At 48.8% G+C, this 24,966-nt stretch overlaps 1 protein-coding gene across 5 annotated transcripts in view; it reads left to right on the top strand.

Moving 5' to 3' along the window:
- Positions 1-1,205: 1,205 nt before the first annotated feature.
- Positions 1,206-24,966, top strand: part of LOC105418581 (receptor-type tyrosine-protein phosphatase N2-like) — a 75,034-nt gene continuing 51,273 nt past the window's right edge. Inside the window, exons 1-11 of one of the 5 annotated variants that reach the window (XM_029831177.1) lie at positions 1,206-1,445; positions 5,162-5,212; positions 6,564-6,677; positions 8,725-8,845; positions 8,936-9,080; positions 10,109-10,430; positions 10,708-10,968; positions 11,051-11,109; positions 11,716-12,095; positions 12,873-12,959; positions 17,063-17,142. In XM_029831177.1, coding sequence (XP_029687037.1) covers positions 1,358-1,445; positions 5,162-5,212; positions 6,564-6,677; positions 8,725-8,845; positions 8,936-9,080; positions 10,109-10,430; positions 10,708-10,968; positions 11,051-11,109; positions 11,716-12,095; positions 12,873-12,959; positions 17,063-17,142 — 1,708 coding nt within the window. In that variant the 5' untranslated portion in view covers positions 1,206-1,357. Of the gene's footprint in view, positions 1,446-5,161; positions 5,213-6,563; positions 6,678-8,724; positions 8,870-8,917; positions 9,081-10,108; positions 10,431-10,707; positions 10,969-11,050; positions 11,110-11,715; positions 12,096-12,872; positions 12,960-17,062; positions 17,143-24,966 lie in introns of all 5 variants that reach the window. The other 4 variants (XM_029831175.1, XM_029831176.1, XM_029831174.1 and 1 more) reach the window with 4 other exon arrangements.

Here is a 24,966-nt window from a genome sequence, read left to right as displayed (position 1 = left end):
TAAGGTGCACCGCCGATTTTTTAGAAAATCTCAGTGTTTTAGGTGCGCCTTATAGTCGTGAAAATACAGTATGATGAACTTTTGAAGATAAATTAAAACAATACATTTATTGATTACATTGATTCTTTTGAAGATGAAAAGTTTCCACTTTAAACAAATTCCCCCCCAAAAGGCTTTTTTTCTTGAAAAGTTTTGAAGATGCTGTTGCTGTGTCATTCTGACACCTTGGCCAGAACCATTCAGAGTGAGGTCAATTGTACCTTGGCACCGCAGTCCTGATATTTACTTTCCTAAAATGTATAAAAAGACAATTAAAATTTAAAAAATTCCTCTTCAGCAAAGTTCTCTACTATACTGACATGCAAGACCATTGAGGTATACTTGCTCATGAGTCTCCCAAAAAGAGGCAATATGATGTGAAAAGGAAGAAAATGCTTTTGTTCTGAAATGCTTTTGTTCCTCTTTGATAGATCAATTGTCAAAGTCCCTCTGAATTCTGGATCATCAGAATTCAGTCACCTGTAACTTTGCGAATAATCAACAACAAACATTTCTTCAAATCTTTAAAAACAAGTTATTATTATTAAATAACTGCCTTCCTTGGCAGAGATAGCAAAATTAGTATTAATTGTACTTGCAAAGAGGACAGTATGGAACCACCCAGACGGACAAAGAGAAGCTGCTTGAATTGTAATTTTCCCATCTTAAGACCAAATAAAGCTTATTATATCTTAGTTGATGTCATTATTAGAAATGTTTGTTTTGTTGGGTATTTTTCTGTTTTGGCTACTGTGTAACACAGCAGAACAACCTTCCAGAACCCACAGAGGTCGACCCCAGTCACAATTTCGAGAAATCCTTTTTTTTTTTTTTTTAAATGGCAAAGGATAGATAGATACTATTGTTAATTCACCAATTCACTCCATGTTTTGAACGTACAGATGAACCAAAATAGCCTTTCTCTTCTCTCTATCTTATCGTGCTGTAAAAACTGAAATGAATAATTAAAAGGGGGTCAAATAATTATTGTCTTATTTAACCGGACAACGGGAAAAAATCTTACCCACTCATCTCACAAAGTTTCGACATATTTTACTCAAGTAATTTTCAGCACGATGTAAGTGTGTTTACATGTTTACGGAGTTATTGAAACAGACTTTTACTTTGAAAACAAGGACCGGATGTAGCGCTTGCAGCTCGCGGGGGGATGCGGCAGCAGAAACGCCCTGTATCCTCTCCGACATCCGTCCAGGAGCCGCTTCTGCTGCTCCAGTAGCGGAGAGGAGAACGACGCAACAAAATAAGAATAATCATCAAAAATGGCCTTTTAACATTCGAGGATAAACGCTAAAGAGAAATGGAAGCTTCTTTCTTCTCCCAACTCCCGCTGCTCTTCCTCCTGGCTTCCCTCGGCTGCTTCCCCGTTTCCGCCGACAGGAGAATCGGTGAGTGGGCTCCGGTTCCTCTCTGGTGACACCGAATCCGAACCGTTTCGCAGCTGGAGATGAGCAGAGGAACTATTTCTTCTCTGTCCTTCTATGTCAAATGCCAATGTTGTGGGAGCAGAGCTGCTGGTTTGAAACAGAGAAAACAGATGTGCACATCTCAGATTGTCTCTCTCTCTCTTTCTCTCTCTCTCTCTCTGTCTACCATAGTCGGTTTTATTATTATTATTAATAATAATAATAATAATAATAATAATATTTATAAATAAAGAAATGTGGTGTTGGGAGTCAAACTGGAAGCTGGCACTTCTTCCAGTTTGGTTTGTGACACCTCTGTCCTAATTAAAGCGAGACTGAGATAAACTCAAACAAACGTCTGAGTCTTGCGCCCCCTAGCGGCCAGATGTTCCCAATTTGAAAAGGCATCTTAGTAGGTAGCATTCGACTAGCATCTGTGACTATTAAGGGGCATAGTAGTGTGTGTTAATCTGTAAATAACACAATTTCATAATTTGCCATTTCGTCATTTGCTGAAATAAATCTTTGGATTTTCCCAAGATGCAACATCTCCAGTTCTGTGTGTTAGTCTAAAACAATCAGTTTTTAGGTTTTACACAACTCAGTGCTGGTTTTAGCTCCACCTGCTGGCAGAACGTAGTAGTGGTCATAGGAGACTGTTGTGATACCTGCTGGTTGATATGGTGGAATAGGCCGCCGTCGTCATGGCCGTCTGGAGGATGATGCATGTAGAAATCTGCTGTGTGAGATGGTGAAAGGAGGAAGAGGAGGAAGAGGAGGAGGCCGCTTGAGCTGAGAAGGAGGGAGGTGTGTCTGTGGACCCCCCCCCCCCACACACACACACTCTTTTGTAGATTACATAATCCTCACAGAGAATGTAGCACCCACAGGAAACAGTAGCAGAGGAGATGAGCAGTGGGAAAACAGCAGCAGCGTTTTGTGTTTCTGGACCCAATTTTTAATCGGCTACATCTGCACAAATCCCCAAATGTGTGTTCTTCATCTCCTGGGGTGTTTGCGTCCCTTCGTTTCACACGGTGCAGCTTCCAGATGCTCTCCTGTCTCCACCACTGGTACCAGTGTGGCTTCTTGATGCAGATTAGTTCAACTAAATTGGTTAACCAAGTATGCTACCGCCCCGTCCTCCACCTCTGCCCTCGAGTCCCGCTCTCCAATAAATACGTTTTCCTGGATCGTTCCCTTTGCAGCTCTGAAATGAGAGTGGACTAAAATCCGTATCATTAAGAATCAGTTGTTTATTTCACGTTATTGCCATTTTCATAGTTGCTACATGCTATCGTTTTCCTGCATTTAGCATTCAGTGAAAGACCTTCCCAGTTCTCCCAGTCTGACCACTGAAGGACCAAACTTGATGTTTACTCAGTGAACAGTTTTTAGCCCCATTGATCATATTGTGATCAGGTTTATATCAGAAATCACTTCATCAACACTGTCACTAGTTTAATGTCTTACTGACCCGGCTTTTTTTGATTGGTCAGTTTTGTCTTTCATTTGCTTTGATCTTTGATCCGCCAGCCCAGCGCTCGGATCTGCTCTGCGGATCATTAACCTGGGCTTAGAAGGTCACTGCTGGGCAGCCTGGCGTGTCCGTAACCACGGCAACACCCATTATCTGTGCTGATTGGTGGGTGCAGGAGAGTTGCTGGGGAGGTTTTCACAGCGTAAGATCTTTAACCAATTTTAGCGACTCCTTTCAATCCCATTTTTCTCCGTACATTTGAACTTTCTGGTAAATCTTTTGTTCTTGTAGATTCATGAAATGTTTGAAGTCATCAATGTTTAATCTACACAATGTTTAATACACGGAGAACCTGTGGAGTCCACGCCGGACCTCCCGCTGGCTGAGGCACGTGTCGGATTCGGAACAGTCGGAGCAACTCTGACTGAGTTTCAGTGACTTGTTAAACTGAGCTTTCAGATTTGCTGGATTTGGCCTCAGGTCTGAAACCCAGATGCTCTGGGCTGCGTTTCCAGTATCACGAGTGTCTCTGTGGCGAGTCGCCGTATGTCACACGGAATGTATGCATTTCCCAGAACACCTCAGGGTTCCCTGTGTGCGGGGAGGCTCCATGAGCAGCAAAAGGCCACTCTCTGCTTCTGAAGAAGGAAGAGGCTGAAGAAATCAGGACTGCGTCATGTGAACAGATGGTTGAGTGACTGCAACAGGCTGAAGGGAGAGAGGGATGAGGAGAGAAAAGAGGATGAGGGAGAAGCCGATCAGGTGGCCGTCTCCTCCGCTCTGCCGCCACTCCCTGGGAACGATCACTTCCCCCCTGTTGTCGGGATTGATGGCTCCCCTCAGAGCTGCCGCCCACGCTGGGCAGACGCTCCGAGACAGGAAACCCTCTCTGATCTGCTGGGAATTTGCCTCCGAGGAGGTGAGAATCTCTCCGGAGCCCGGAAAAGCTCTGCTCCTACCAGCTGCTGCGTGGCGAGCGGGTCGGTTTGGTGTTGCCGATCAATCAACGCTGCTCCAGCAGGTGGCGCTGACACGCGGCATCCTGGGAAACGTAGTGGCCTTTAGGTCAGCGGCCAGGAGGCTGCTTTTAGCTTTTAGCTCCACAGGACGAGGCTGATTGGAATTCTGCTCCTCCGTGTCGGACCACGGCGCAACGCTCCAGCCTATTTCACACTTGGCCGGCGCGCTGAAGCGGCCCGTTCAGCCGCCATCTTACTGGGTTCATTCCAGTTTAGCCCGTTTAGCTTTTTGCGCTCATTCATATGATCACTTCTTCTACCCATTGCGCACATTTAAATAGTGTTGATGTCAAACGTGACAACAGTCCTCGTTAGAAACGCCACGTTGTCCTCACGCGCCTGCCTTAACGCCGCCTGTCCTGGTTTGGCTCGGCCAGGTCTGGCACACCGCCGTGCTGCTTCTCCATTCTGCTGACGTTGCGTTTGGCTGCGTTCTTCCCACGTGTTTGCTGGAGTTCCTCCCTCAGAGCTTGTTTGATGTCATTGCGAGCAGCTTTGGGCGAAGCTGGAGAAGCTCTGTCTTGTCATGGAGAGGTAGCAGATGTGAAGGAGCCTCTGTCTCTTCTGCTGAGATTCCATTTCTCTGGTGCTGGACATTTGGACATTTGGACATTGTTGCCCGGCCTCGGGTGTTACTGAACACAACGCCTGCGGATTCGTCAAACCCCTCCCCCGATGGCCGAAGCCAGGCCACAGAAGGAGCCGATGGAGTCCAAATACAGTGGATGAGAGATGAGGGAGGAGATGACTGTCGCTCTCTGATCCCCGGAAGGCACTCTGTGATGAGCAGATGTTGCCATGGCTACAGCTATCCCAGTGTTCCACCAGTTTGAGATGATGCCCTGGAACCCTGTTGCTCTCTGGAGAGTTTCTGTTGTGTGTGTGTGTGTGTGTGTGTGTGTGTGTGTGTGTGTTCTTACATAGTGTAGTCAAAGGTGTGTTTGGGTCTGGTCCTCACTGAGATAGAAATATGAAGATGAGAAGAGATGCTGCACCTGATCTGTGTCTCCCTCCATCGCTGGTTCTGTTCACGTTTCAGCACTTTACACCTAATCAGAGCGACCTCGTGGTCATGGCAACTATTCCGATGTAAGATTTTAGTCTTTTCCTCCCCACCGTCAGCCGCCCCCAGCTTCATGCTACTATCGCTACCTGCTACCTGCTAACTGTGCTAAGTGTTTGTGTTTCTGTGTGAACAGGTTGCCTGTTTGAGACCGAGCTGTGCTCTCCACATGAGATCTGTGTCAATGGTAAGATCTCTGACCACTCACACACACACACAAACACACTAACACACACACACACACACACTAACACATTAACACATTAACATTGTCGAATGATTTGTAAATTAGTTGAATTATTGCAGATTGTTTCTTGGACAAAGATGAAGGTTGATCATCAGACGTCTGTGTGTGTGAGCTGAAGATGCTGTGATGTTTCCACACACACTTCCTGCTGCGAGTCAGCCAGAATGAGCAAAAGTCCTGGCAGAGAATCATCTCAGAGTGTTTGAATGCTGGCAGACGCTCCGGAGCCACTTTTAGGTTTGAGTGAAAGCAGCAACAGAGATAACGGAACATTTGGACCGTGTGGAGGTTCAGGTGGTGGAGCTGGCAGGTTCCTGTGTTCTTGGGCTGGGATCGGTCCCACTGTGGCCTGTTGAGAAAACACCAGTCTGGTTTTTAGCTTCCTGTTGTGACCTTGTTTGACCTTTATGTGTTGGCAGCTCTCAGGGTCAAAGGTCACGCTCCGGTAAAACTGAAGTCCTGTGTTAAGGAGCCTCCAAGCAGCGTCCCTTAATTCTGGGAGTGAAAAGAGCTGTTTTGGATTGTGTGGAGGCTCTTGTGGAAACTCCAGAGATGTCCAGTGCAGATGTGCTTTTCCCCTGACAAATCGACAAAGACGTGTGTGTTTGCATCCCATAATTCTTTCAGCCCTCCTGCAGTTTGGTGCCTAAATGGTGTTTTTATTCCCTCTGGTGAAGAACCTGAACATTCTCACATGTCTTAGGTGCCACTTTCTCTCTCTGCCCGTCTCTATTTTTACGTGACCGATGATCTTTCTGCATTAATAATAATATGAATAATTCTGATGTCTTAATGTCTGGATCGAAAATATCGAAAGGATGGAACCACGGAAATATAGAAGTTGCTTTGGGGATGGCTGATGGAGCTGCTTTCATCTTTTTTGTTCTGATTGATGCCAAAGAGAAAAGACTGCTCGGTATCAGACCAGCGTCCATACGGGACGTCCACCACGTCCCGTATGGACGCGATGGTGAGCGATGGTGTCGAGGATCTGGCAGGTTGTTGAGGAGAAGCACGTTTCTGCCTTTGGAACCAAACATGAGCAGAAGAGCCGACTATCAATCGGACGGGAGACGTTTGAAGCCGCGTAAGAAGGATCAGATCTCTCGGACGGTGACATCGTTGGGTTTGTGCAGGAAGTTCCTGTCTGGGATGTGGGTTAGTCTGGGACCAGCCCTGTTTAGGTGGTGCTCAGTTGGAGCTGCGGCTCCATCCGGGTCCATCTCAACGCTCCAGGCCGGGACGCAGAAGTGACGTTTTGCCTCTAAATGTCATATTTGTGTGCTGGCAGATGGGATGTTTGGGAGGTGTCACTCTGACCCGCTGACGGAGGTTTACACCTACGATGTCTCCCCGGCTGTAGTGCAGCGCTTCAGGATCCTTCTGGAGAAGCTCTCCAACAGAGGTACACACACACACACACACACACACACACGCTAGCACAAGCTACCAGAGGGGGTGTTTAGCCGTCTCCCCTCCTCGAACACTAGGGGAGGGGGGACGAGGGGAATTCTGGGTAACTGACGTCACACGTGGTGGCACTTGATGTTTCTCTTAGGTCGAGCTCTGCGAGTCTCACACATTGATACATTTAGTGGCTCCATATTTTTGCAAACATGTGCGGAGGCTTTATGGAATCCAAATTAGCGATGTTAAATGTGTGTTTATGGGATGGCCCCATGGCTGTTTAGTGATCTGGAAGCAAGACTGATCCAGTCCAGTAGGTGGCAGTAATGTAGCGACTGGAGACAGGAAGTGCGCGCTCTCTCACTGTGACAAACAAATCCAGCAGCGTGAGGATGTGGCTCAGCTCAGGACACACGAGCCGCGGCGCCCTGATCACAGAGCTGGAGAAGAGGAGGATTATCTGAGGAAGCTCTCAGTGAGGAAGCTCTCAGTGAGGAAGCTCTCAGTGAGGGCTACTGACTGACACCCCATCAGCATCGTCCGCTAACGCACTGTGAGGATGTGACAAAGTCGAGGTGGCCAAAGATTCTCCAAACAGTGACTGAAGGGGATCATGGAGGAGTTCTGGCGGTGGTGGTGCCACACAAGCACATCAGCAGGTCAGAGAGTGAGTCTGTATTTGGATGCACTATCAGTCCAGCCAAACCATCCTTCAAAGTGGGAGTTTCCCTGGATCCCAAGTCAGGAATTCTGGGCTTTTAGCACGTGGATGAAACTGCTTAATGAGGACGTGGTCTTCACTTTGCTCCCACGGACTTTGCTGACGATGCGCTGAAGTGGACCAGAAACAGCATTTTTAAGGCCCTTTCGCACTTTTTGTTTGCTAATATTGAATCTCTTTTGAAGAATGGAAATTTAAATCTGAAAATATAAGTTTGTGAAAAATGTGCCGTTATTGCAGTCACATTTCGCATTCACAAACCTCTAGTTTTAAAGCTCATCAAACATCGATGCAGCAGCCAGAACTTCCTTTTAATCAGCTCAACTCGGCGAGTGTTGAGGGAATCTGAGCTCTTTCACCTTTTAAATCTGCTGTTGCTGCATCCGGCCACCAGGTGGAGCCAGAGACCGATGCAAGGCTCACCTGCGAAGATCACTTCACGTGGTCTCATCTGGAATCTTTAAAAAACCCAAAAAGCAACTCTGCAATGCTTTGGCATGAATTTGGATTGTTAATAATAATTTAGTCAAAATGTGAACTGCGCCAAAAGCTGTCAAATAAAATCAGAACACGAAGATGTTGCTGCCCCTTATCAAAGGATGAAATTCAGCCTGCAGCTCATTGAATGGTGTCATGACTTGTTCCCTCAGATGTATAAGAACCCCCTGAACGGCTCTTTCACCGGCCCGGCAGCTTCCTGTCTGTGTGGTTTGAAATATCCTGGCAGGAATCCCAGTTCCGGCCTCGGATCCATCCTGACGCTGCTAGACCGACACGTCGCACAGCTGCTGGGAACCTTAATCGACAGATGTAACGTTCATTATCAGAGACGTCCCTCTGAAAACACCACACAGGTGATTAGCAGCTGTCAGCGGCCTCGTCGTGAGGTGGAGCTGCAGCCTGGAGCGTTCCTCTATCTGCCAAAGCCGTCGGCTCGCGTTGTCGTTTGGCCATTTTCACGCTAACGTTTAGCTCCGCTATCCCATCTGGCGCTGGCGCTGGGTCCACGTTGGGGTGCCAAGAATCCATATTAGGAGGAAAGCGAAGCACGTCAGACAGACGTGAGGGTCCGAGCCCATATTTGCCGTTTTGTGGGCCTGCTGATTAAAACAAAAAAAGTTGTTGCTTTTGTTTGTTTCTAATGGAAATTCCTTCAAATTCGTTGTTTTCCAAGTCTAAATAGTGATACTTTGCGTTAAAATAACACCCTTTATGTCGATTCCTTTATTTTTGATCTGTGATTTGATTTTCTCGCCCTGATTTCCAGGACTTCAGCATAAAGCTCTAATTCTGCTCTGGGACGAAATATTGTCCCTGTCTGCAGGTTTGACCTGGGATGATGAAGCCACTCAGAAGGTTCTGTCCAGTGAGATGTCCAAACTGAGGCGGACGCCCATCAGAACGCTGCAGAACGGACCCGGACACGTCTACGACACGGACGGCAGGTTGGATTCCAGTTCACCCATCAGGTTTGCTAGATTTTCACATTTGAGTGCATTTAGATGTTGAAATCGCAGGATTTCCTTCCTCGCCAGGGCGGTGGGCGGCGCGATGGACCCAGTGGACCAGCGGGTGAAGCCGGTGGAGGTGGAGCTCGGCAGAAACCTGCAGATGTACCTGCAGAGACTCGGGCTCCTCCCCAAGAAGTCGCCAGCCTTCGGCCTGAGCGCTCCAGGAAAGGTAGCTCGTTCCCCAACGTAGAACAAAAGTCTGAATACATGTTTAGGCCGAGATAACGGGAGGGTCACAGGGTCACAGGGTCAAAGGGTCACACAGCAGTATTATTCTTTCTGAAACAAACTTTCAAATATAGTTTAATGTCTGAGCTTTCTACTTTTTATTGCAGCGTCTGTTGTCTGTACCGCCACCTAGAGGCAAGGCGAGGGTACTCCCCTTTCACTGGAAAGATTTATAGTTTTTGTGAAAGATCTGGAGTTCCTTCAGGGTCGGTTTGAAAGCAGCTTTCTGGAAGGCTGAACAGGTGAACCGTTGAGCTTGTGTGTCTGAATGTAGCCCCGCCCACTACGGCCCCACCTGCCTCTGCCAAATAACAAAAGGAGGTGTGTTAGTGTGCGGACGCACACACCTTCACGGCGGGCGGTCGCTGTCATCCTCTGCAGCCGCTAACGGATGGCGTCTCCCAGCAGGACCATTATGGGACAGATAAAACCAGCAGAGGGTTCAGGAGTTCACACCTCTGATTAATCACCCTCCCCGTCAGCCGTGGGGGGTCAGAGGCAGCTTCTGGGGGTGCGGGGCGGTGTGGGGCAGCAGGGCTGGAGGATGGAGGCGTTGTTATGATAATTCCACTCTTCCTGTGCTCCAGCGTGGGCGCTAATGGACCCCTCAGTCAAGTCGGTGGATCCGTTAATATGATTACATAAATGCATTAAAAGCCGTTAACGTGCATCAAGTGTTTTGTTTAGATGTTCCATTAAAAGGCTGAAGCAGAAATCTCTGTGACTTGAAGCGGAACTTTCGCTGCGGCTTTTAAAAGCGTGTGTGTGATATCTGAACGGGAGCAGAAGCCTCTGAGGCCTCCCAGCACCGTCCTGACGGGAGCTGCAGCTCCTACATGAGCGCGCATCCAAAGCCCCGTCAGAAGCTCCACGTTTATCGCGCTTCTTCCTCTTGGCTCATTAACGCGTCGAGGTCTCTGAGGTCTGTTGTTCCAGAACACCTTCATTCACGCGTTCCTTTCGTTCCAGACCGATCTCTTCGACTCTCGCCGCTCCAGGACTCAGACGCCCTCCAGCTTTTCCGCCCTTCCGTCCTTCCCTCCACTTCAGAAGCAGAGCCCCGTGTCCCACCAGCTTCACGCCATGCAGGCCGACGGCCAACTCCTTCTGGCCGCTCTGAGGCGCTACCTCTCCATGGGGGAGCAGCAGGAGCCCCCGTCGCACCTCAGGCCCCTGTTCAACAACAGGATGGAAACATCCGGGCCCAGAGAGGAGAGCTCAAAGTCCAGACCAGTCCTGACAGCAAAGGCTCAAGTTGGGTCCATCAAGGACCCGCTGACGTCTGTGGACGGTGGGTTCACAGTCCTTGGTCCACATTCTGGTTCTGGTTTTTGTGACCAGACTGGGAAGTTAAGTTTCAGCTTCCTGTCATGAAGTTCTTGTAGTTAAAATCTTCTGAGGAAGATGAGTTTCTTCTTTAATTTTCATCCTGCTGAAATAGTGAAATTCCTTAGAAAGTAGCTCGAGTGTCGGAGAAATGGACCCAAATGTGCAGTTTTTCAGGAACCGGATCCATCATAAGGGACTGAATCCAGCTGCTGCTGGTGTTCTGCTCACCTCTTTTCCAGAGAGGTTCATCCAGAAGGTTCTGCACAACGTTGACAGGCAGCATGTGAGCGTGGACAACCTGACGCCCCACGATCTGGACCAGCTCTCCCGCCTGATTGTAGACGCTCTGCAGGTGGTCGACCAGGACCAGGGACAGAACCGGGGCCTGGCGCGGGTCAGGCCCGGCCCCAGAGACTTGGGGGGTCAGCTGACAGATGATGAGGATGAGGAAGAGGAGAGATTGCAGGAGAACCCTCCCGTCACTCCGGCGGACCGCCAAGGTGATTTTCTTTATACACAGTTACGTTATCGAAGCTCAGAGAGGAGCTCATCGCCATGGAGACATTTATTGGTCTTTTTTAGAGTGTGTGACTGACGCGTTTGTCCCGACAGAACGGAAGATGGAGGACCAAGACGTGAGGGTGAGCGTTCACACGCAGACAAAGTCAAAGAGCAGGTTGATGTTTGGAAGAACACGAGTGAAGGTGGAGGGACGAGAAGGTCAAACATCGTTCACACACCAGTAACGTTGGTGGTGAACGCCATTTTCACCAGTGTTGGGTTCTTGGTTTGGTTTTTGCATCTAAACCTGATCAAAAGGACAAAATCCCAAAATGTCTTTGTAATAGGAAACAAACATCTTGTTGGAACAGCAAAGATTCCTTCGAAAAGCCAGAGAGACTTTTAAGGTTTCAGCTTTGTGCTTGTTGTGTTTATCTCTTCGCTGTTTCTACCTGAGCTCTGACGGATTCTTCATTTGTATAAGCTAGCACGACTGTGAGGCTAACAGAGGAATAACGACATAACTCACTTTGGCTAATGTTTGTAATAGAGGAGTTCTACAGAACAGAAGATGGACCAGTTTCATTAATTTCACGGGGGATTCATTTCACTGGGATTTATGAATTTCAATCACCTCTAATTCCCAACTCATTAACGACACCTTTTTTCCAACTGATTTATCACCACTGTCAACTGTAAAATTTGCTAGCAATATGCTGTAAGCTAAAAAAAAAGTTTCCTCTCAGATAACTGCAGACAGTGGAGCCCTCTTCAGCAAACTTCTCGCCTACCTGGATAAGACCTCCGGCAACGCCGCTCCGTCTCCCAGAACTCCCAAGGACGTGACCCAGGAAACGGCCCGAGGTCGTCCTGTGGGGCTGGAATATGTTCAGAGTCACACCCGCGAGGCCGCAGTGGCGGTGCAGAAGAAGGACGCCACCAAATCAGTCGAGGCGGTGTCGGAGGTGGAGGGGTGGATCAAGGAAGTGGCGCCCCCACCGGCCTCGCTCGTGTACGAGGAGCCGCACAAGAAGACCATGCACGTTCCGGAACTTCAGCTGGACATCAAAGCCAGCGGGAAGAAGGCCGAGGACGACATCTTTGGTTACGTCATCACAGACACCGAGTGAGTCCGAGCAAGGCGCCGCCGGTCTCAGGACCAGCGATGGCGCCGTCACCCTTCTTCCGTCAACACTTTGGTAGAATTTAAGTAAAATCTTTACAATCTTCACCTGTGTGCTCCGCAGTAAAGACTCAGTCGTTTCCATGTTCCTACTACACCAACACGATGATCCAAAGTGAGAATCAAAAGTTACTGTTTATACCCTGCGCGTCAGAGCTGTAATCGCAGGTGGAAAGGGCCCCCGACTCCCTTTTTGGCACCTGAAGGTTGTCCTGAAAGCTCTTCAAGGGCTTTTCGGAGTGTCTCTTGACATTTCTGTCAGCTGGCTGGACTTCAGAAGCTGGTGAAATTTGTTTTTGATTGAAGGGCAGCAGCAAATAGATGTTTCTGCTCCATTAACTCCGCTTTCAGCGCATTTTTAAATCCTTGAACTGAAATGTGGCTTTCAGTCCAGTTTCCACATCTGAATTCAATAGAGTTTATCAGTCACCCCCTAAACAAGCAGAAATCAGTTTAAATCATTAAGCAACTGTTTCCTGATGATGGACAAGGTTTTTTCTGTTTTCTAGCTCTTCCTGTTAGCTTGAAGGAGACTAACCAGTCCCTTCCTGTTACCAGGGAACCTTGTAGGAACGGTGATGCTTCTGTTAATCTTACACCTGTAAAGAAAGAAACTTGGGAAGCTCGAATGCCAGGAGAACCTGCTGCTATTTCAATTGTCTCTCATTCCTGTTTTTCCTCAAACCTTCTCACTCTCTTTTTCCCCCTCCTCGTCACCAGTGGGCTCCAGACGGATGAAGGTCTTCACATGATGGAGATTCTGGCTCGCATGGCTAAAATCCAAATGACCGACTTTGCTGAGCTCTGGTTTGTAATCCAGCTTTTTCTCCCTCATCTTTCCTTTTCTATTTGAATTGAATTTCCTACTGTAGGTTTTCCATGCAAACAGTGAATTCGTCCACCTGTGTGATGGAGCACCATTACACATAAACACACACACACACACACACACACACACACACAAAGATATATATCCTCAAACCATATAACCAAACTGCCCTTTGACCTTGATATGTGGGTTTTACGATAATGCTCTTGAGCCACAGATGAGTCCCCATAAAGTAGGCTTTCTGATATGGTCATAAACAAGAACGAGTGTGTTTTTTAGACGCGCCTTGTGAAACGGTGGTTGTTTTGCGCTGGGAAAATGACTGTGGGCATGTGGACCTATCACCTATCGGAGAGACGAGCTCGTCCCGATCTGTAAATGACTCACCGTCTGCTTTTAAAGCTATCTTCTGCTCGTAGGCTCGAGTGGGCGCCCTGTGCTCGCTGAAGCTGTTCGGGAGCCGCTCGAGCTTCTCTGCCGTTTATTTTTTTAAACATGTCGGATCAAACGGGCCAAACACTGCCTTTAAACAGACTCTTTGTGTTAGATAAGTTAAATTTAGGTGTATTGTCTGTATGTGAACAGTTTACTGTAACAGTAGAACTGTCATTACTGTGCACATGGTCAAATTCCCTTAAAGTGTGTCGCACTTCAAGATTTTCACTGGCGCACAGCTCTTAATTTGCTCCTCTGCTGGTGCAGATGTTCATGTTTCCTCTGTGTGTGGAGGGATTGCAGATGACGGCCGCTAATGAACTCAGCTCAAATTCTGATAATGAAGGAGAAGATTGATGACTCCTTTCCTGCCAACTGTTTTCAGGTTTTAGCTTCAAAACATCATCATCACTTTCGTCTTCTTCTCTCTGGAACTACGCTCTTGGTGGCGGGCTGCTTTTTCTTTGGCTGTCACACAAAAAATGCTTCTGAAGTGGAGGGTTCATCCAGCTCTGTTGTTCTCGCCGGTTCCTGGGTGGTCTGCTCTGGTCTAATGCACCTTTTGTTTTTGTTCGCTGGATCCGGGGAATGAAAGCGGAGGGTTCTCCGCTGGGAGAGTGATGGTTCGGAGGCTGAGAGAGCTGAGGAGTGTCAGACAAACACAGAAGGAGAAGAGCAGGGCTTTCTTTTGTTGCGAGCGCAGTGAAAGCCCAGCAGGGGGAGCCGCCTAGACAATTTGTCAGGAGCGCCACGCTACTTTCGCAGGGCGCCGCGGCTCCTCAGCACCGAGGTGGCTGCAGCGAGCTCCACCAGATTAAATCAACCCAGAGACAAAAGCTTCACAGCGACACAGTGACTGTTCTGATTTACCCAGCATGCCTCTGGGTTTTACTGCCCCTCAAACAGCTGGCTACTGTCTTCCTTCTTTTCTTTTTCTCTCCTTCGAAATGATGCTACTTCAGCGACAGTGCGATGAAATTTAAAGCCGAAGAACATAAATGGCTACTGATGTGTTTGATAAAATATCCTTAAAATGCTTTTTAAGAAAGCTTCCCTCTTGCTAACGCTATACATTTTCTTTCCGCTAATAATAGTACGCCTATTTAAAACATTTGAAAATGCACCATTATGCAGCCTCTAATCAGGAAAGTCAATGAATAACTAAAATAATCGCCTCTATTCCAGCATCGCTGTGGCCAGTTTATGGTTGAGGATTGTTTCGTGACTCCATCTCGGCCTCCTGCTGTGAGCTGTAGCAACACAACCAGCACAGCACTGATACGAAAACCAACAAAGAATTTCACAACTGGAGCGAATCTGAGCCACTGGAGATAAACACAGATGTTCCCTTATCTGACAGCAGCTCCACCTGAGCGAGCCAGCGAGAACCTAAACTTCCATAATGGGAGAAATGAATCATAAATGTTGGCTCACACACACACACACACGCACACACACACACACACACACACAGACTTGAGTGTGACTCACATTTCCTTTGGAACAATTCAATACTGATTAGATAATACTGACATGAGCTTTCAATAAAATGGCCCTGGGAATGTTGGTAGCCCGCTGCTGTGGGCCAGCGGCGTTTGGGGGCGATGGCGGGGGTGGGAGGGAAGCGCTGCTGTGGGCGTCTTCGTCAAGCCCTTGAGTGTAGTGGGCCGGCGAATAATGATGGCTGTTTTGTAACCGTCACCGAGGGTAGACTGTGTTTTTTTTTTCTTCATTTGAATCAGGAGCATGAAGGTGATGTAATGTCTGTCTGTGGTGAGGGGTCATATCAAGGTGCGGCCACTAGGGGGAGAACACGAGCCTGGATTGGATGTATGATGGGATGGACGGAACATAAAAGCCCTGTTTTTATTCAGGCCCATCTTTACATGAAAAAAGACCCAGTTATTAAAAGTCAGCTACTTGATAGAAGCTTCAACAGTCTTTCCTCGACCACAATTTATTGGGGAAAATTGTGTTTGTAGTAGTTTTTAGTTTTAGAGTAAACCATTTAGAGCCAAGCCTTATTCCCTCCGTTCATCCGTAATGCATGGAAATATAAGGGAACAGGAAAAACTACAACTCCAAGAGCAAAGATGGAACGTCAGTAAACAGTTTGGTAGCATACCTGTGAGGTGCTTATGAAGGTTTTTAACACAATTATGTGCAAACTAATTCCCGCTGTAATTTGCACCTGAGGTTCTGCTCTTGCTCTGAACCAAATTCCATTTAGTGCTCGTGTTTTCTGATGGTAAATCTGATAAAGTCACAGACTGTGTCACGAGGTTCTCAGACGAGGTTTAAGTGAAGGAGTCGCCCGGCAGACGGACGTGTGATCGACTCGACGTGAGCGATTTCTCCCTCTCCGTCGCACACCGACTTCTCCATCACCGGCTGATGAATCACTTCACAGATGTGACAAATCTATCGGCCTCCGTCGTGGCAGGAGAATAATGGGCAGGAGCGCAGGAGCTGGAGGGAGACGTGCTGCTTTTGTCATTGTGGCTGTTTGCAATGTGCGGATGTAGCTTGTAAACGAGCAGTCGTTAGTATTTTTACTCGCTCGGCTTCGCTGAATTTCCCCCGGAGATGATTTATTTGACCCATCTAATTATTTTGTTATTGCAGTAAATGTTAGAGGTTCAGTGCTGTAGGTTGGGAGCCGGTCTTGTTTTTCTTCGATATGCTGACCCGGGGACAGAACAAACCCAATTAAAATCCCACAGAACAAAAGCTAACCCAAAGGTTTGAATAAAGGCTTCTGCTAAGCCGTGGCGTGTTCTTCCAAACAGCTGATTAATGATGAGAACGCCCTTCATCCGGAGGGGAGAATATCACTGATTCGGCCGTCAGTGTAGCGTTGATTGTGGTCATTTTGGCGCCGGACATGTTTTTGTGGAATACTGGAAGAGAATGTGGCTAAATGTAGCGATACCACTGCGGCTGCCATTAGCCTGCTAACACCGCCCTCATGGCCCAACACACACATCACACACATCACACCCAACAGAAAACCTGCCAGTAAAATGCACAAATCCCAGAAAACCTCGTTTTCAAGTTGGTTCACACGAGCACGATCTCCATTAGTGACGGCGCCATATTTTCTGGTCGTGTTACGGTAGCCGTCACTTCCTGCACAATCCTTCCCAGAGGGGAACTCTGTCGTGTATCTTCCTGCTCAGCTTTAGTCTGAATTAGAGCAGGAAAAACAAAAGGTTAATCACATTAACGACTCCTCCTCTGACCACCCAGTTTCTCTCCCAGCTCCCTCGGTGACAAAGCTCCTCCTAAAACACGTAGACAAACGTCCTGTCCGACCTTTCTCTTCACGTCCTCGCGGCCCCGACTTCTGTCAGCCTCGATTCTTCAGCGGGAGTCACAATCACCCTCAGCACGGAAACGTATCATATCCCTCCTGAGGATCCTCCTGCTGACGTCTCCTCCCTCTCTCTGCATTCGCCAGTGTGATTAAACGTCGTGGTATTGGAATTCAAGAGGTCGTCCCGCTGTTTCGAGGGGGATTTCAGCAGCGTCGGGGGGTTTTCAGCCGCCTCGAAAGGCGAAGCTTTAACAAGCAGAGCTGAAAACCAACCCAGCTTCTCCTGTCTGAAGCCTTCCCTGAAGTGTGTGTGTGTGTGTGTGTGTGCAGGGTGAAGGGCCCAGCCGTGACCTTCAGCGTGAGGCCGAACCCTCAGAACGTCAGCACCGCAGATGTGGCCAACGTGGCAGGTAGGTGGCCTGTTGATCGTGACGGAGAAAGCGGAGCCATTAGGGCCCAGTTCCTGCACCTGAGGGGGCTGCTAAACTGACCCCACGTCCTCCGTGGACTTCCCAGAACCCACCCTTGAGCCTTTAGGTTCTGCTACTTTAGTTTGATGCACGTGTGAGAGCACCTGATCACTGCTGACCTCTTCCTGTATTTACCCCCATCCAGCAGCGTGTTGTTTTATTATGTTTGATATGGCTCCGCCCCCTCCGCTCACGCTGTCCACTGCAACGTCGGAGCTTTGGATCACACGTGCATTAATTCTGTTCGAAGAAATTAATGCCAAACATGAATCACCCTCATTAACATATTAATGTTGACAGTTCTAATTAGTGTATTAAGTAAAATATGAATTAAAATGTCCCGCATGAATACTGCATGTTCGTCTTTACACATTTACGTCTTTCACACTGTTATATTTGATAACAGGACATATTTCATCATAATGAACTTAATCAATTTAATTTTTATGAACTTCTTTATTCAATTTTGAGTTAATTTTGGCTCCATACATGAAGAAACCCAGCAGAATGGCTGTGATGTGATTAAATGGGGTTCATCCTCAGATGTGTGTGTGTGTGTGTGTCTGTGTGTCTGTGTGTGTGTGTGTGTGTGTGTGTGTGTGTGTGTGTGTGTGTGTGTGTGTGAGTGTGTGAGTGTGTGAGTGTGTGTGTGTGTGTGTGTGTGGGTTCTGGCCCAGTCAATATCAGGAAAGTTCTCTCTGGGCTGACAGTCCAGGGCTGAAATATTTATTCCCCCCAAATAAACACATTGACTAGTGACTCTGACACACACACACACACACACACACACACACACACACACACACACACACACACACACACACACAGCATAGATGGTGCCCAGGCTTTTCAGTTGTTTTGAAGGAATCCTCACTTGTTCTTAAAGCAAACCTTTGATAGAATATGTTCTAAATGAGAGATCTCCTCTCAGCTAAAGTGCACCAGCGTCGGGAGTCCATCTTCTAAGTGTCGTTTGTCATATTAACTAGACGATCAATCCATCCCAGAGTCTCCAGCACCGTCATCTCTCCCCCCCGGTCGAGGTTTATAGCGTTTTTCCCGAAACGTTAACCTTTACGTGTCGGTCGTAATGACATCATTTGATCATCGTTTATTGCTGCTCAGGGCTCAGACGTTCGCCTCAACTGGTGGGTTTTGGTTAAATGCTCCTGAAAAAGTGACTAGATGAAATGATTGGATTTATTTTGGTCCTCTGTGTGGGTCTTGTGAGTAAACGGGTGGAAGGAATGGACAAACGTTGCTGTTCAACTCTCGGCAGCCGCCATGTTTTCGAACATAAAAGCTACATTTCAAGTCTGGGCTACATAAATTAATCTTGAGTACATGCACGCTTCCCCTCTTGTGACCTGGCCCTGGTGCCGGAAGGTCCGCTTCATGCAGCCAGGCCAGCCAGATTCCACGCCACCACTTCTGTCACCCACGTCCAACCATTATGAGTAGCTCCGTGCCACCGGGGGGGCCATTGTCAAATCTGGGGGTGGATGTCAAGATGGTAGGCAGGAAGGTGCTGACCCTTATTGTTCGGACGAGGGTGGGCGGAGGACCCAGAGGCTGCTTCCAGCGGTGCGTCACGGCCGTGAGAACGGGACCCTGTGAATAGGCCGAGGGTCAGGGTCAGGACAGCGGGCAGCTCAATTAGCACTTAAAGCAGGAAGGGGGCAGCTGAGCTAGCCTCCACACACGGTCTCTTCATCTGACCCAGCAGCTTGCTTTTGCATACATGCTAATCTGGCCTCACATGTCCACTCTGGGGATCTTTGGGAGGGTGGGACAGTCTTCCCTGCTGCTGCCGCCTCTCCCCGACGGTGGCGGACAGAGGCTGGCGGCGCAGGGAGCCGATGGTGCGTCCGATTGGACTGTTGGCGTGTCGCTAATTTCCTGGTCGCGATCAGTTAAACAGTGAATCCTTAATTAACATCCTAGCTAATGGAAAATCCATGAAAAGCTCTGGAAGGTGTCTTTAATTCACCCTAAACAATCACGTATGATTTGATATTTTGCTGGAGGAAACGTTATTTCAATTTGTAACTGACCTGAGAAACGGAAAAGGGGCGTGGCCTGAAGAGTGCTGCGGAGTCCTACTTTCCATTAGTTGCTCGTTACGTGGTGGTGTGGTCCTCTGGCAGACTACGTTCTATTGGCGTGATGTCCGGTTTAGCTCCTTTACAGGAAGCTTGGCTCATTTCTGACAGCTGATACCTGCGTGCTGTGGAGCCTTCAAACATTCCCGGTGCCTCCGAGGAGGAAGGCTCTTGGATACTTTTACAAAGGCACGGAGGCCTTTGCTTTTCCTTCCCTGATCTCCATCTCCTCATTTTGCGTGTGAGCGGATTAGCATAGATCTCGTGCGCTGACAGGACTGACCTTCACTGCAGCTAAACACTTGTCAAAATGCCAAATGTAATTACTGAGCTCTTTAGGTCAAAGTAATGTCTTTCATCCACCTCGCTTCGCCCGGTTATTGATGTGCAAGGCCACGGACCTCAGACGGAGCCGAGTCCTTCTTCGTTCTCTTCTCTCCGCGTGTGTTTGCGTGTCATGACAAAGCCAGGGAATGTATACATAATTATGCCTAAGTAATGCTGCAATCCGGGAGCGTGCCGCGCGTCTTCTTGTGACTTTGGCGGCTCGCACCCGCTCAGATCCTGTGATTACGGACAATTTAAAGTTCTCTCTCCGAGCTGCAGAGTGCCTTCCCGACACCGCCTTTCAGAAGCTGTCGTCATTACACCGCCATCACCATTTGCTCCTAAATTGCATGTCTGGAAATTGCAATCACTGTTATGTTGTCTTGTCGTTTACTATCTTTTAAGGGGGGAATTTACCTCTGCTTAGGGTTCCTATAGAAGCAAATGCAGGACTAAATTCTCCCGGATCCTGACTTGGTGGGCAGGAGTGGCGGCCTTGGGCCGACTGTCTTATCAGGCGTGTCCAGGGAGGACTCGAGTGATTTCTCCCAGCAGGAGCTGGGACGCTCCAGATGACGGCGTCGTTGGCTTTTCTTGATTGCGTCATGTTTCCTTGCTCCCGATGCCTCTGTTTTCCAGAAGCGTCCGTCAGATTGCCGTCTCCTGACCTTCTCGCCGACTCATTGTCTCCTCCATCAGCGTCTCCATCGGGCTGCGGCCAGTGACGCCACCAGCTGATTCCATCATCGCCGTCGCTGCGTGGAACAACAGCAACTGTTCCCTCTGATTGCAGCGGAAGCCGCGCTTGTGCCGGGTTCCGTCCCGCTGCCTCGTCCTGCCACCAGCACTCGGCAGATCCATTCCAGTTCGTTCCAGTCGCTCCGCTAATCAGTTGTAATCTCACTCTGAAGGCTAATCAATTTGAAGTTTCTCTCATCCGTTGCTAAAGAGAAGAATCAACACAGGGTGAGACCCACAAGTGCGGGAGTGTGTTTATCTCCTCACCTGTCATTAAAAACAGCGTCGGAGCAGAACTGGAGGCATTTCTGTAAATTACAAGATGCCTCATCTGAGCCCCCCCCCCCACCCACTGATGCAGGATCACCTGTGGTTATTTTGGTCTGACATCAGAGAACCAGAAGCTGCGCCCTGGTCTCAGGAGCCTTGCGAGCATCTGTGAGTCCTGCCGTCAGGTGTGGAGGAGGGTTGTGAGGGTGGGGAGGGCGCAGGGGGTGCGCGCTGAGCTCGCGTATGCAGAGTGGCGTCATGTGATCCTTCAGCCAACCTCGCCAGCCACTCAGCCGGCCTGATTTCCCCGGCGGTGACGTGGGCTCGCCACCGTTGCCAACCCCTGCCGCCCTCTCCCACAGCTGGCAGGAGCCTGCCAGAGCTCCTGATGGTCGCCGTGGGGTCGCAGACCCCCCACAGATGGCAACATTCCAGGGTCCGACGGTCACCCGCAGCTCATCGGGCCCGCTCGTCTGCTGTTTCCATGAAATCAAGGAGTTCTCAGCCTTGCCGGTGACGTCAAGCACGAGCTGTTGGTGGCACCTGGAGGACCAGGGTTGGTGGCACCTGGAGGACCAGGGTTGGTGGCACCTGGAGGACCAGGGTTGGTGGTGGCACCTGGAGGACCAGGGTTGGTGGCACCTGGAGGACCAGGGTTGGTGGCACCTGGAGGACCAGGGTTGGTGGCACCTGCAGGACCAGGGTTGGTGGCACCTGGAGGACCAGTGTTGGTGGCACCTGGAGGACCAGGGTTGGTGGCACCTGGAGGACCAGTGTTGGTGGCACCTGGAGGACCAGGGTTGGTGGCACCTGGAGGACCAGGGCACATGGAGGACCAGGGTTGGTGGCACCTGGAGGACCAGGGTTGGTGGTGGCACCTGGAGGACCAGGGTTGGTGGCACCTGGAGGACCAGTGTTGGTGGTGGCACCTGGAGGACCAGGGTTGGTGGCACCTGGAGGACCAGTGTTGGTGGCACCTGGAGGACCAGGGTTGGTGGCACCTGCAGGACCAGGGTTGGTGGCACCTGCAGGACCAGGGTTGGAGGCGGCACCAGAGCTTCGCGCCTCGCCTCCATTAAGCTTGTGAAACCCATTAACACCGCACCAGTAACCAGGCAGAATTCTGACTTCATCCAATCATTAGATTGACTTGTTTCCGTTTCAAATGTCATTTAATGATGTCATTTTCCCAATATTTTGTCCCACTGCTGCATAAAACTAAACAGAAATCAGACACAAATTTATGTGCAAGTTATACGTGGTTGTGTGGCCATATTAGCACTGTCACAGCTGAAACCACGGGGCAGTGTCGAGGTGTCTCCTGGCTTCATATTTTATTGATAATCTAATTTAAATTCTACTGCAGTACCTATAATTTATGTCCCACTAACTTTGTAATCCCAGTGAAGGGAAGAACAGACTTTGACCTCTCACAAAACTTGTTAGCACAGAGTTTAAATAATTTAATATACATTTTTTTAAACTGCATTGGAGGAGAGGAAAAGGATCTTATTGAATTTTCTTAATATCCTCACATTTAATAATGGTGTCCTTCTGATGGTTGCCACTAATTACCAGGTTTCCACATTCTTTATGCTTCCTTTCTGCCCTGGAATATGACGTATAATATCGCAATATTATAAAAGGACTAATGTATTAAAGGAGAGGGATCTCTGTCTGTTGACAGGAGGGTATCAGCTCAAACACAAGCTGGGGACAAAGACGTTCCTTTAGAGAGGCGGCTTCATCTCCACCACAGACCTGCTTCGGCTTAATGAAGACAGACTAACGACAAACTCGCTGTCGGGAAAAACCGCTTGGTGTGGCTGTTTTTGTGGACGTCCACCCAAGAATTCCGAGCACGTTTGCTCCGGCCCAGCAGGGACGGTGGGACCGGCCCATCGGGGGCTGGGTCCATCAGCAGGGAGCACGGATGGAGGCTCCTGATGCTGCTGACCTGCACTCCTGCTCCCACTGTTGTTTTTACGCCTCCATCGCCATGACAACTCTCCGCTGCTTCTCTGGCTGTCCGGATGGGTCGTGTCCCCCCGCCACGGTTATTACGCACTCCTGAGTGAAGCCGCCTGTTGCTCGCTCGCTCTCGGCGGCGTGAGGAGGCCGCCTGGACGCGGCGAAGGCTGATGAGATGTAGAGACACCGCCGCGTTGATTGGCCCCCCTTGAAGATGCAGGCCTTGATTAGAACTGCACTCCAGTTCGCCCCCTCAGCCTTGATTTCTCCCAGTCTGCCTCAGCCTCCGTCCCTGTGATTTCTTCTTCTCGTGCAGAGAACAAGGGTGAAAAGAGCGCAGTGACGGCTTGAGATTTGCGCGCTCCTCCGCCGGCGCTGGCGAGCATTGAGGAGCGCTTCCAGATGAATTCGGGATCATGCGTCGTCGCCAGCGAATTAGATCAATATTTTAGGAACTAAGCCGGGATAACGCTGGTAGTTTAGCGAATCGGCCACGGCTGGCTTTGTGATTGATATTTGGGAACGTGTAACCTGCCTGTCACGAAGGTTCTTCTGCCTATAAAAAGCTGCTGTCAGCGGTTAAACAGATTATTCAGGCTCTGCATATTTCTGCCGCGCAAATCGGGGATTTTTGACAGCACAAATAGAATTAATAGATCTTTAATGGCTCGTGTTGCCGCTTCCTGTGTAACCACTGTTGAGAACTGGTTTTGTAGTTTACTGCTTCTTGTGTTTGTGCTGATCTGATCGGAGGGATCTCATCAGCGATGCCGGTCGTCTGGAAACGTCTACACTGAGAACATCTACAGTCGTGACACCAGTGGCTCCACAGCAGACTGGCTCCTTTTTTTAACCGCTTTAAAAATCCAGTTTTGTAGAAGCTGCACAAAGAGAGGAACCTGAGGAACCCCCAGGAGGATTTCTGAGCTTGGTTCCATCCCTCCCTAAATCTGGGATGTGTTGCTCTTGTTGCTGGCTGGCTGATGTCTTTAAAAACACCTCCATCTTGTTCCTCAGAGAGCCTTAATCCTCAAGGGAAAACGGTTAAATTCGTCTTCCTTGGGATCTGCCGTCTTGTCTCATGTGGGTTCTTCAGATGAGACACAGGATCCTCATGACGGTTCACACAGTCTCCATTTCCAAAGCAACAGTCTGCTCATCCCTCTGCTGCCAGCTCAGCTCACGTGCTTGTAGCTGTTGGCGTCGCTAAAGCTAGCCAGCTAACAGCAGACGGCTAAACCGCTGATCAACAGTAAGTTTCTTCATTTCCAGGAAAAGAAAACGGGAATGTTGCTGATTAGTTTGAAGGATGTCAGTTTTTACCCTGCTGCCTGCGCTGTAAAACTACAGCATTTTTGTATTGAGATCAGAATCTAAATAGGATTAAACTCTATATAAATCTGCGGTATTCAGATAACGCTGTTGTTAACATTGTGCGGTAGGACAAATGATAAGGACAGTATAAATCATTTCTGTTTAAACACTATTCGCACATTTATTTATTCCTAAATAAAAAAAAATAGATTTTTCTGTCAGCGTGGCTCAAGCGCTGGGCTGGTTAAACACCCCGGCGGGCAGTCGGCGGGATAACGTTCGCATGGCGTCCGATCGCAGTCGGTTGTAGCTTCATATCACATGGTCCCCCTCTGATGAAGGTGTCCACCCCCGAGTTGAAATGTCTTTCCACTGCTCCGCGTTTCATGTCGAGGAGGCGCGAGAGACAAAAGCAGTCGACAGCTTCAAAGGCTGCGGGTGACATTTAGCACTCAGTATCTTCAAAGCCCAGGACCTCTTTTGTAGTTCTTTTTGTCTATAATTAATGCAGCACTTCCAACTGGATCCTTCCCTTTCCTCCTTTCTCTCCTGCCTACTTTCAGGGGCTGGATGAGAACTGCAGATTAAGAGGTTGGGCCTTAATGTTCCATTTTCATTACAAGGACTTCAACCTGCAGCTGAGGAAACTGTTGCTGCTGAGCTGGTAGCAGCTCTGAACCCACAAACGGACAGTTGACACCAACGTTCGCAGGTTAGATCCTATACCGACCCCCAGTGACCCCCCCCCCCCCTCATGGTGACAAACAATGAGTAACAATTAAGCCCTTTTAGCTCTTTAGCTCTGTGCCAAACACAACCTTTCTTGGCTCATTTTATGCCAAATGTTGTTTGTCTATTTATTTTCCCGCTGCTGGAAAGATCAAAGATCGACATGTCGGGAAAACTGAGACGTTTGTTTTGTTTTCTTGGCATGATGGGATTGAAATCTGTATCCTGGTGTTAGATTTGATATTTGATCCACGCTAATCATCCACCATCTAACGAGAGAAGCCGGATGATCTCAGACTGAATCTCTCACGTG

The sequence above is a fragment of the Takifugu rubripes genome, chromosome 22 (genome assembly GCF_901000725.2).
Source record: "Takifugu rubripes chromosome 22, fTakRub1.2, whole genome shotgun sequence".
Taxonomy (NCBI): Eukaryota; Metazoa; Chordata; class Actinopteri; order Tetraodontiformes; family Tetraodontidae; genus Takifugu; species Takifugu rubripes.
This window is presented reverse-complemented; position numbering and strand designations above follow the sequence as displayed.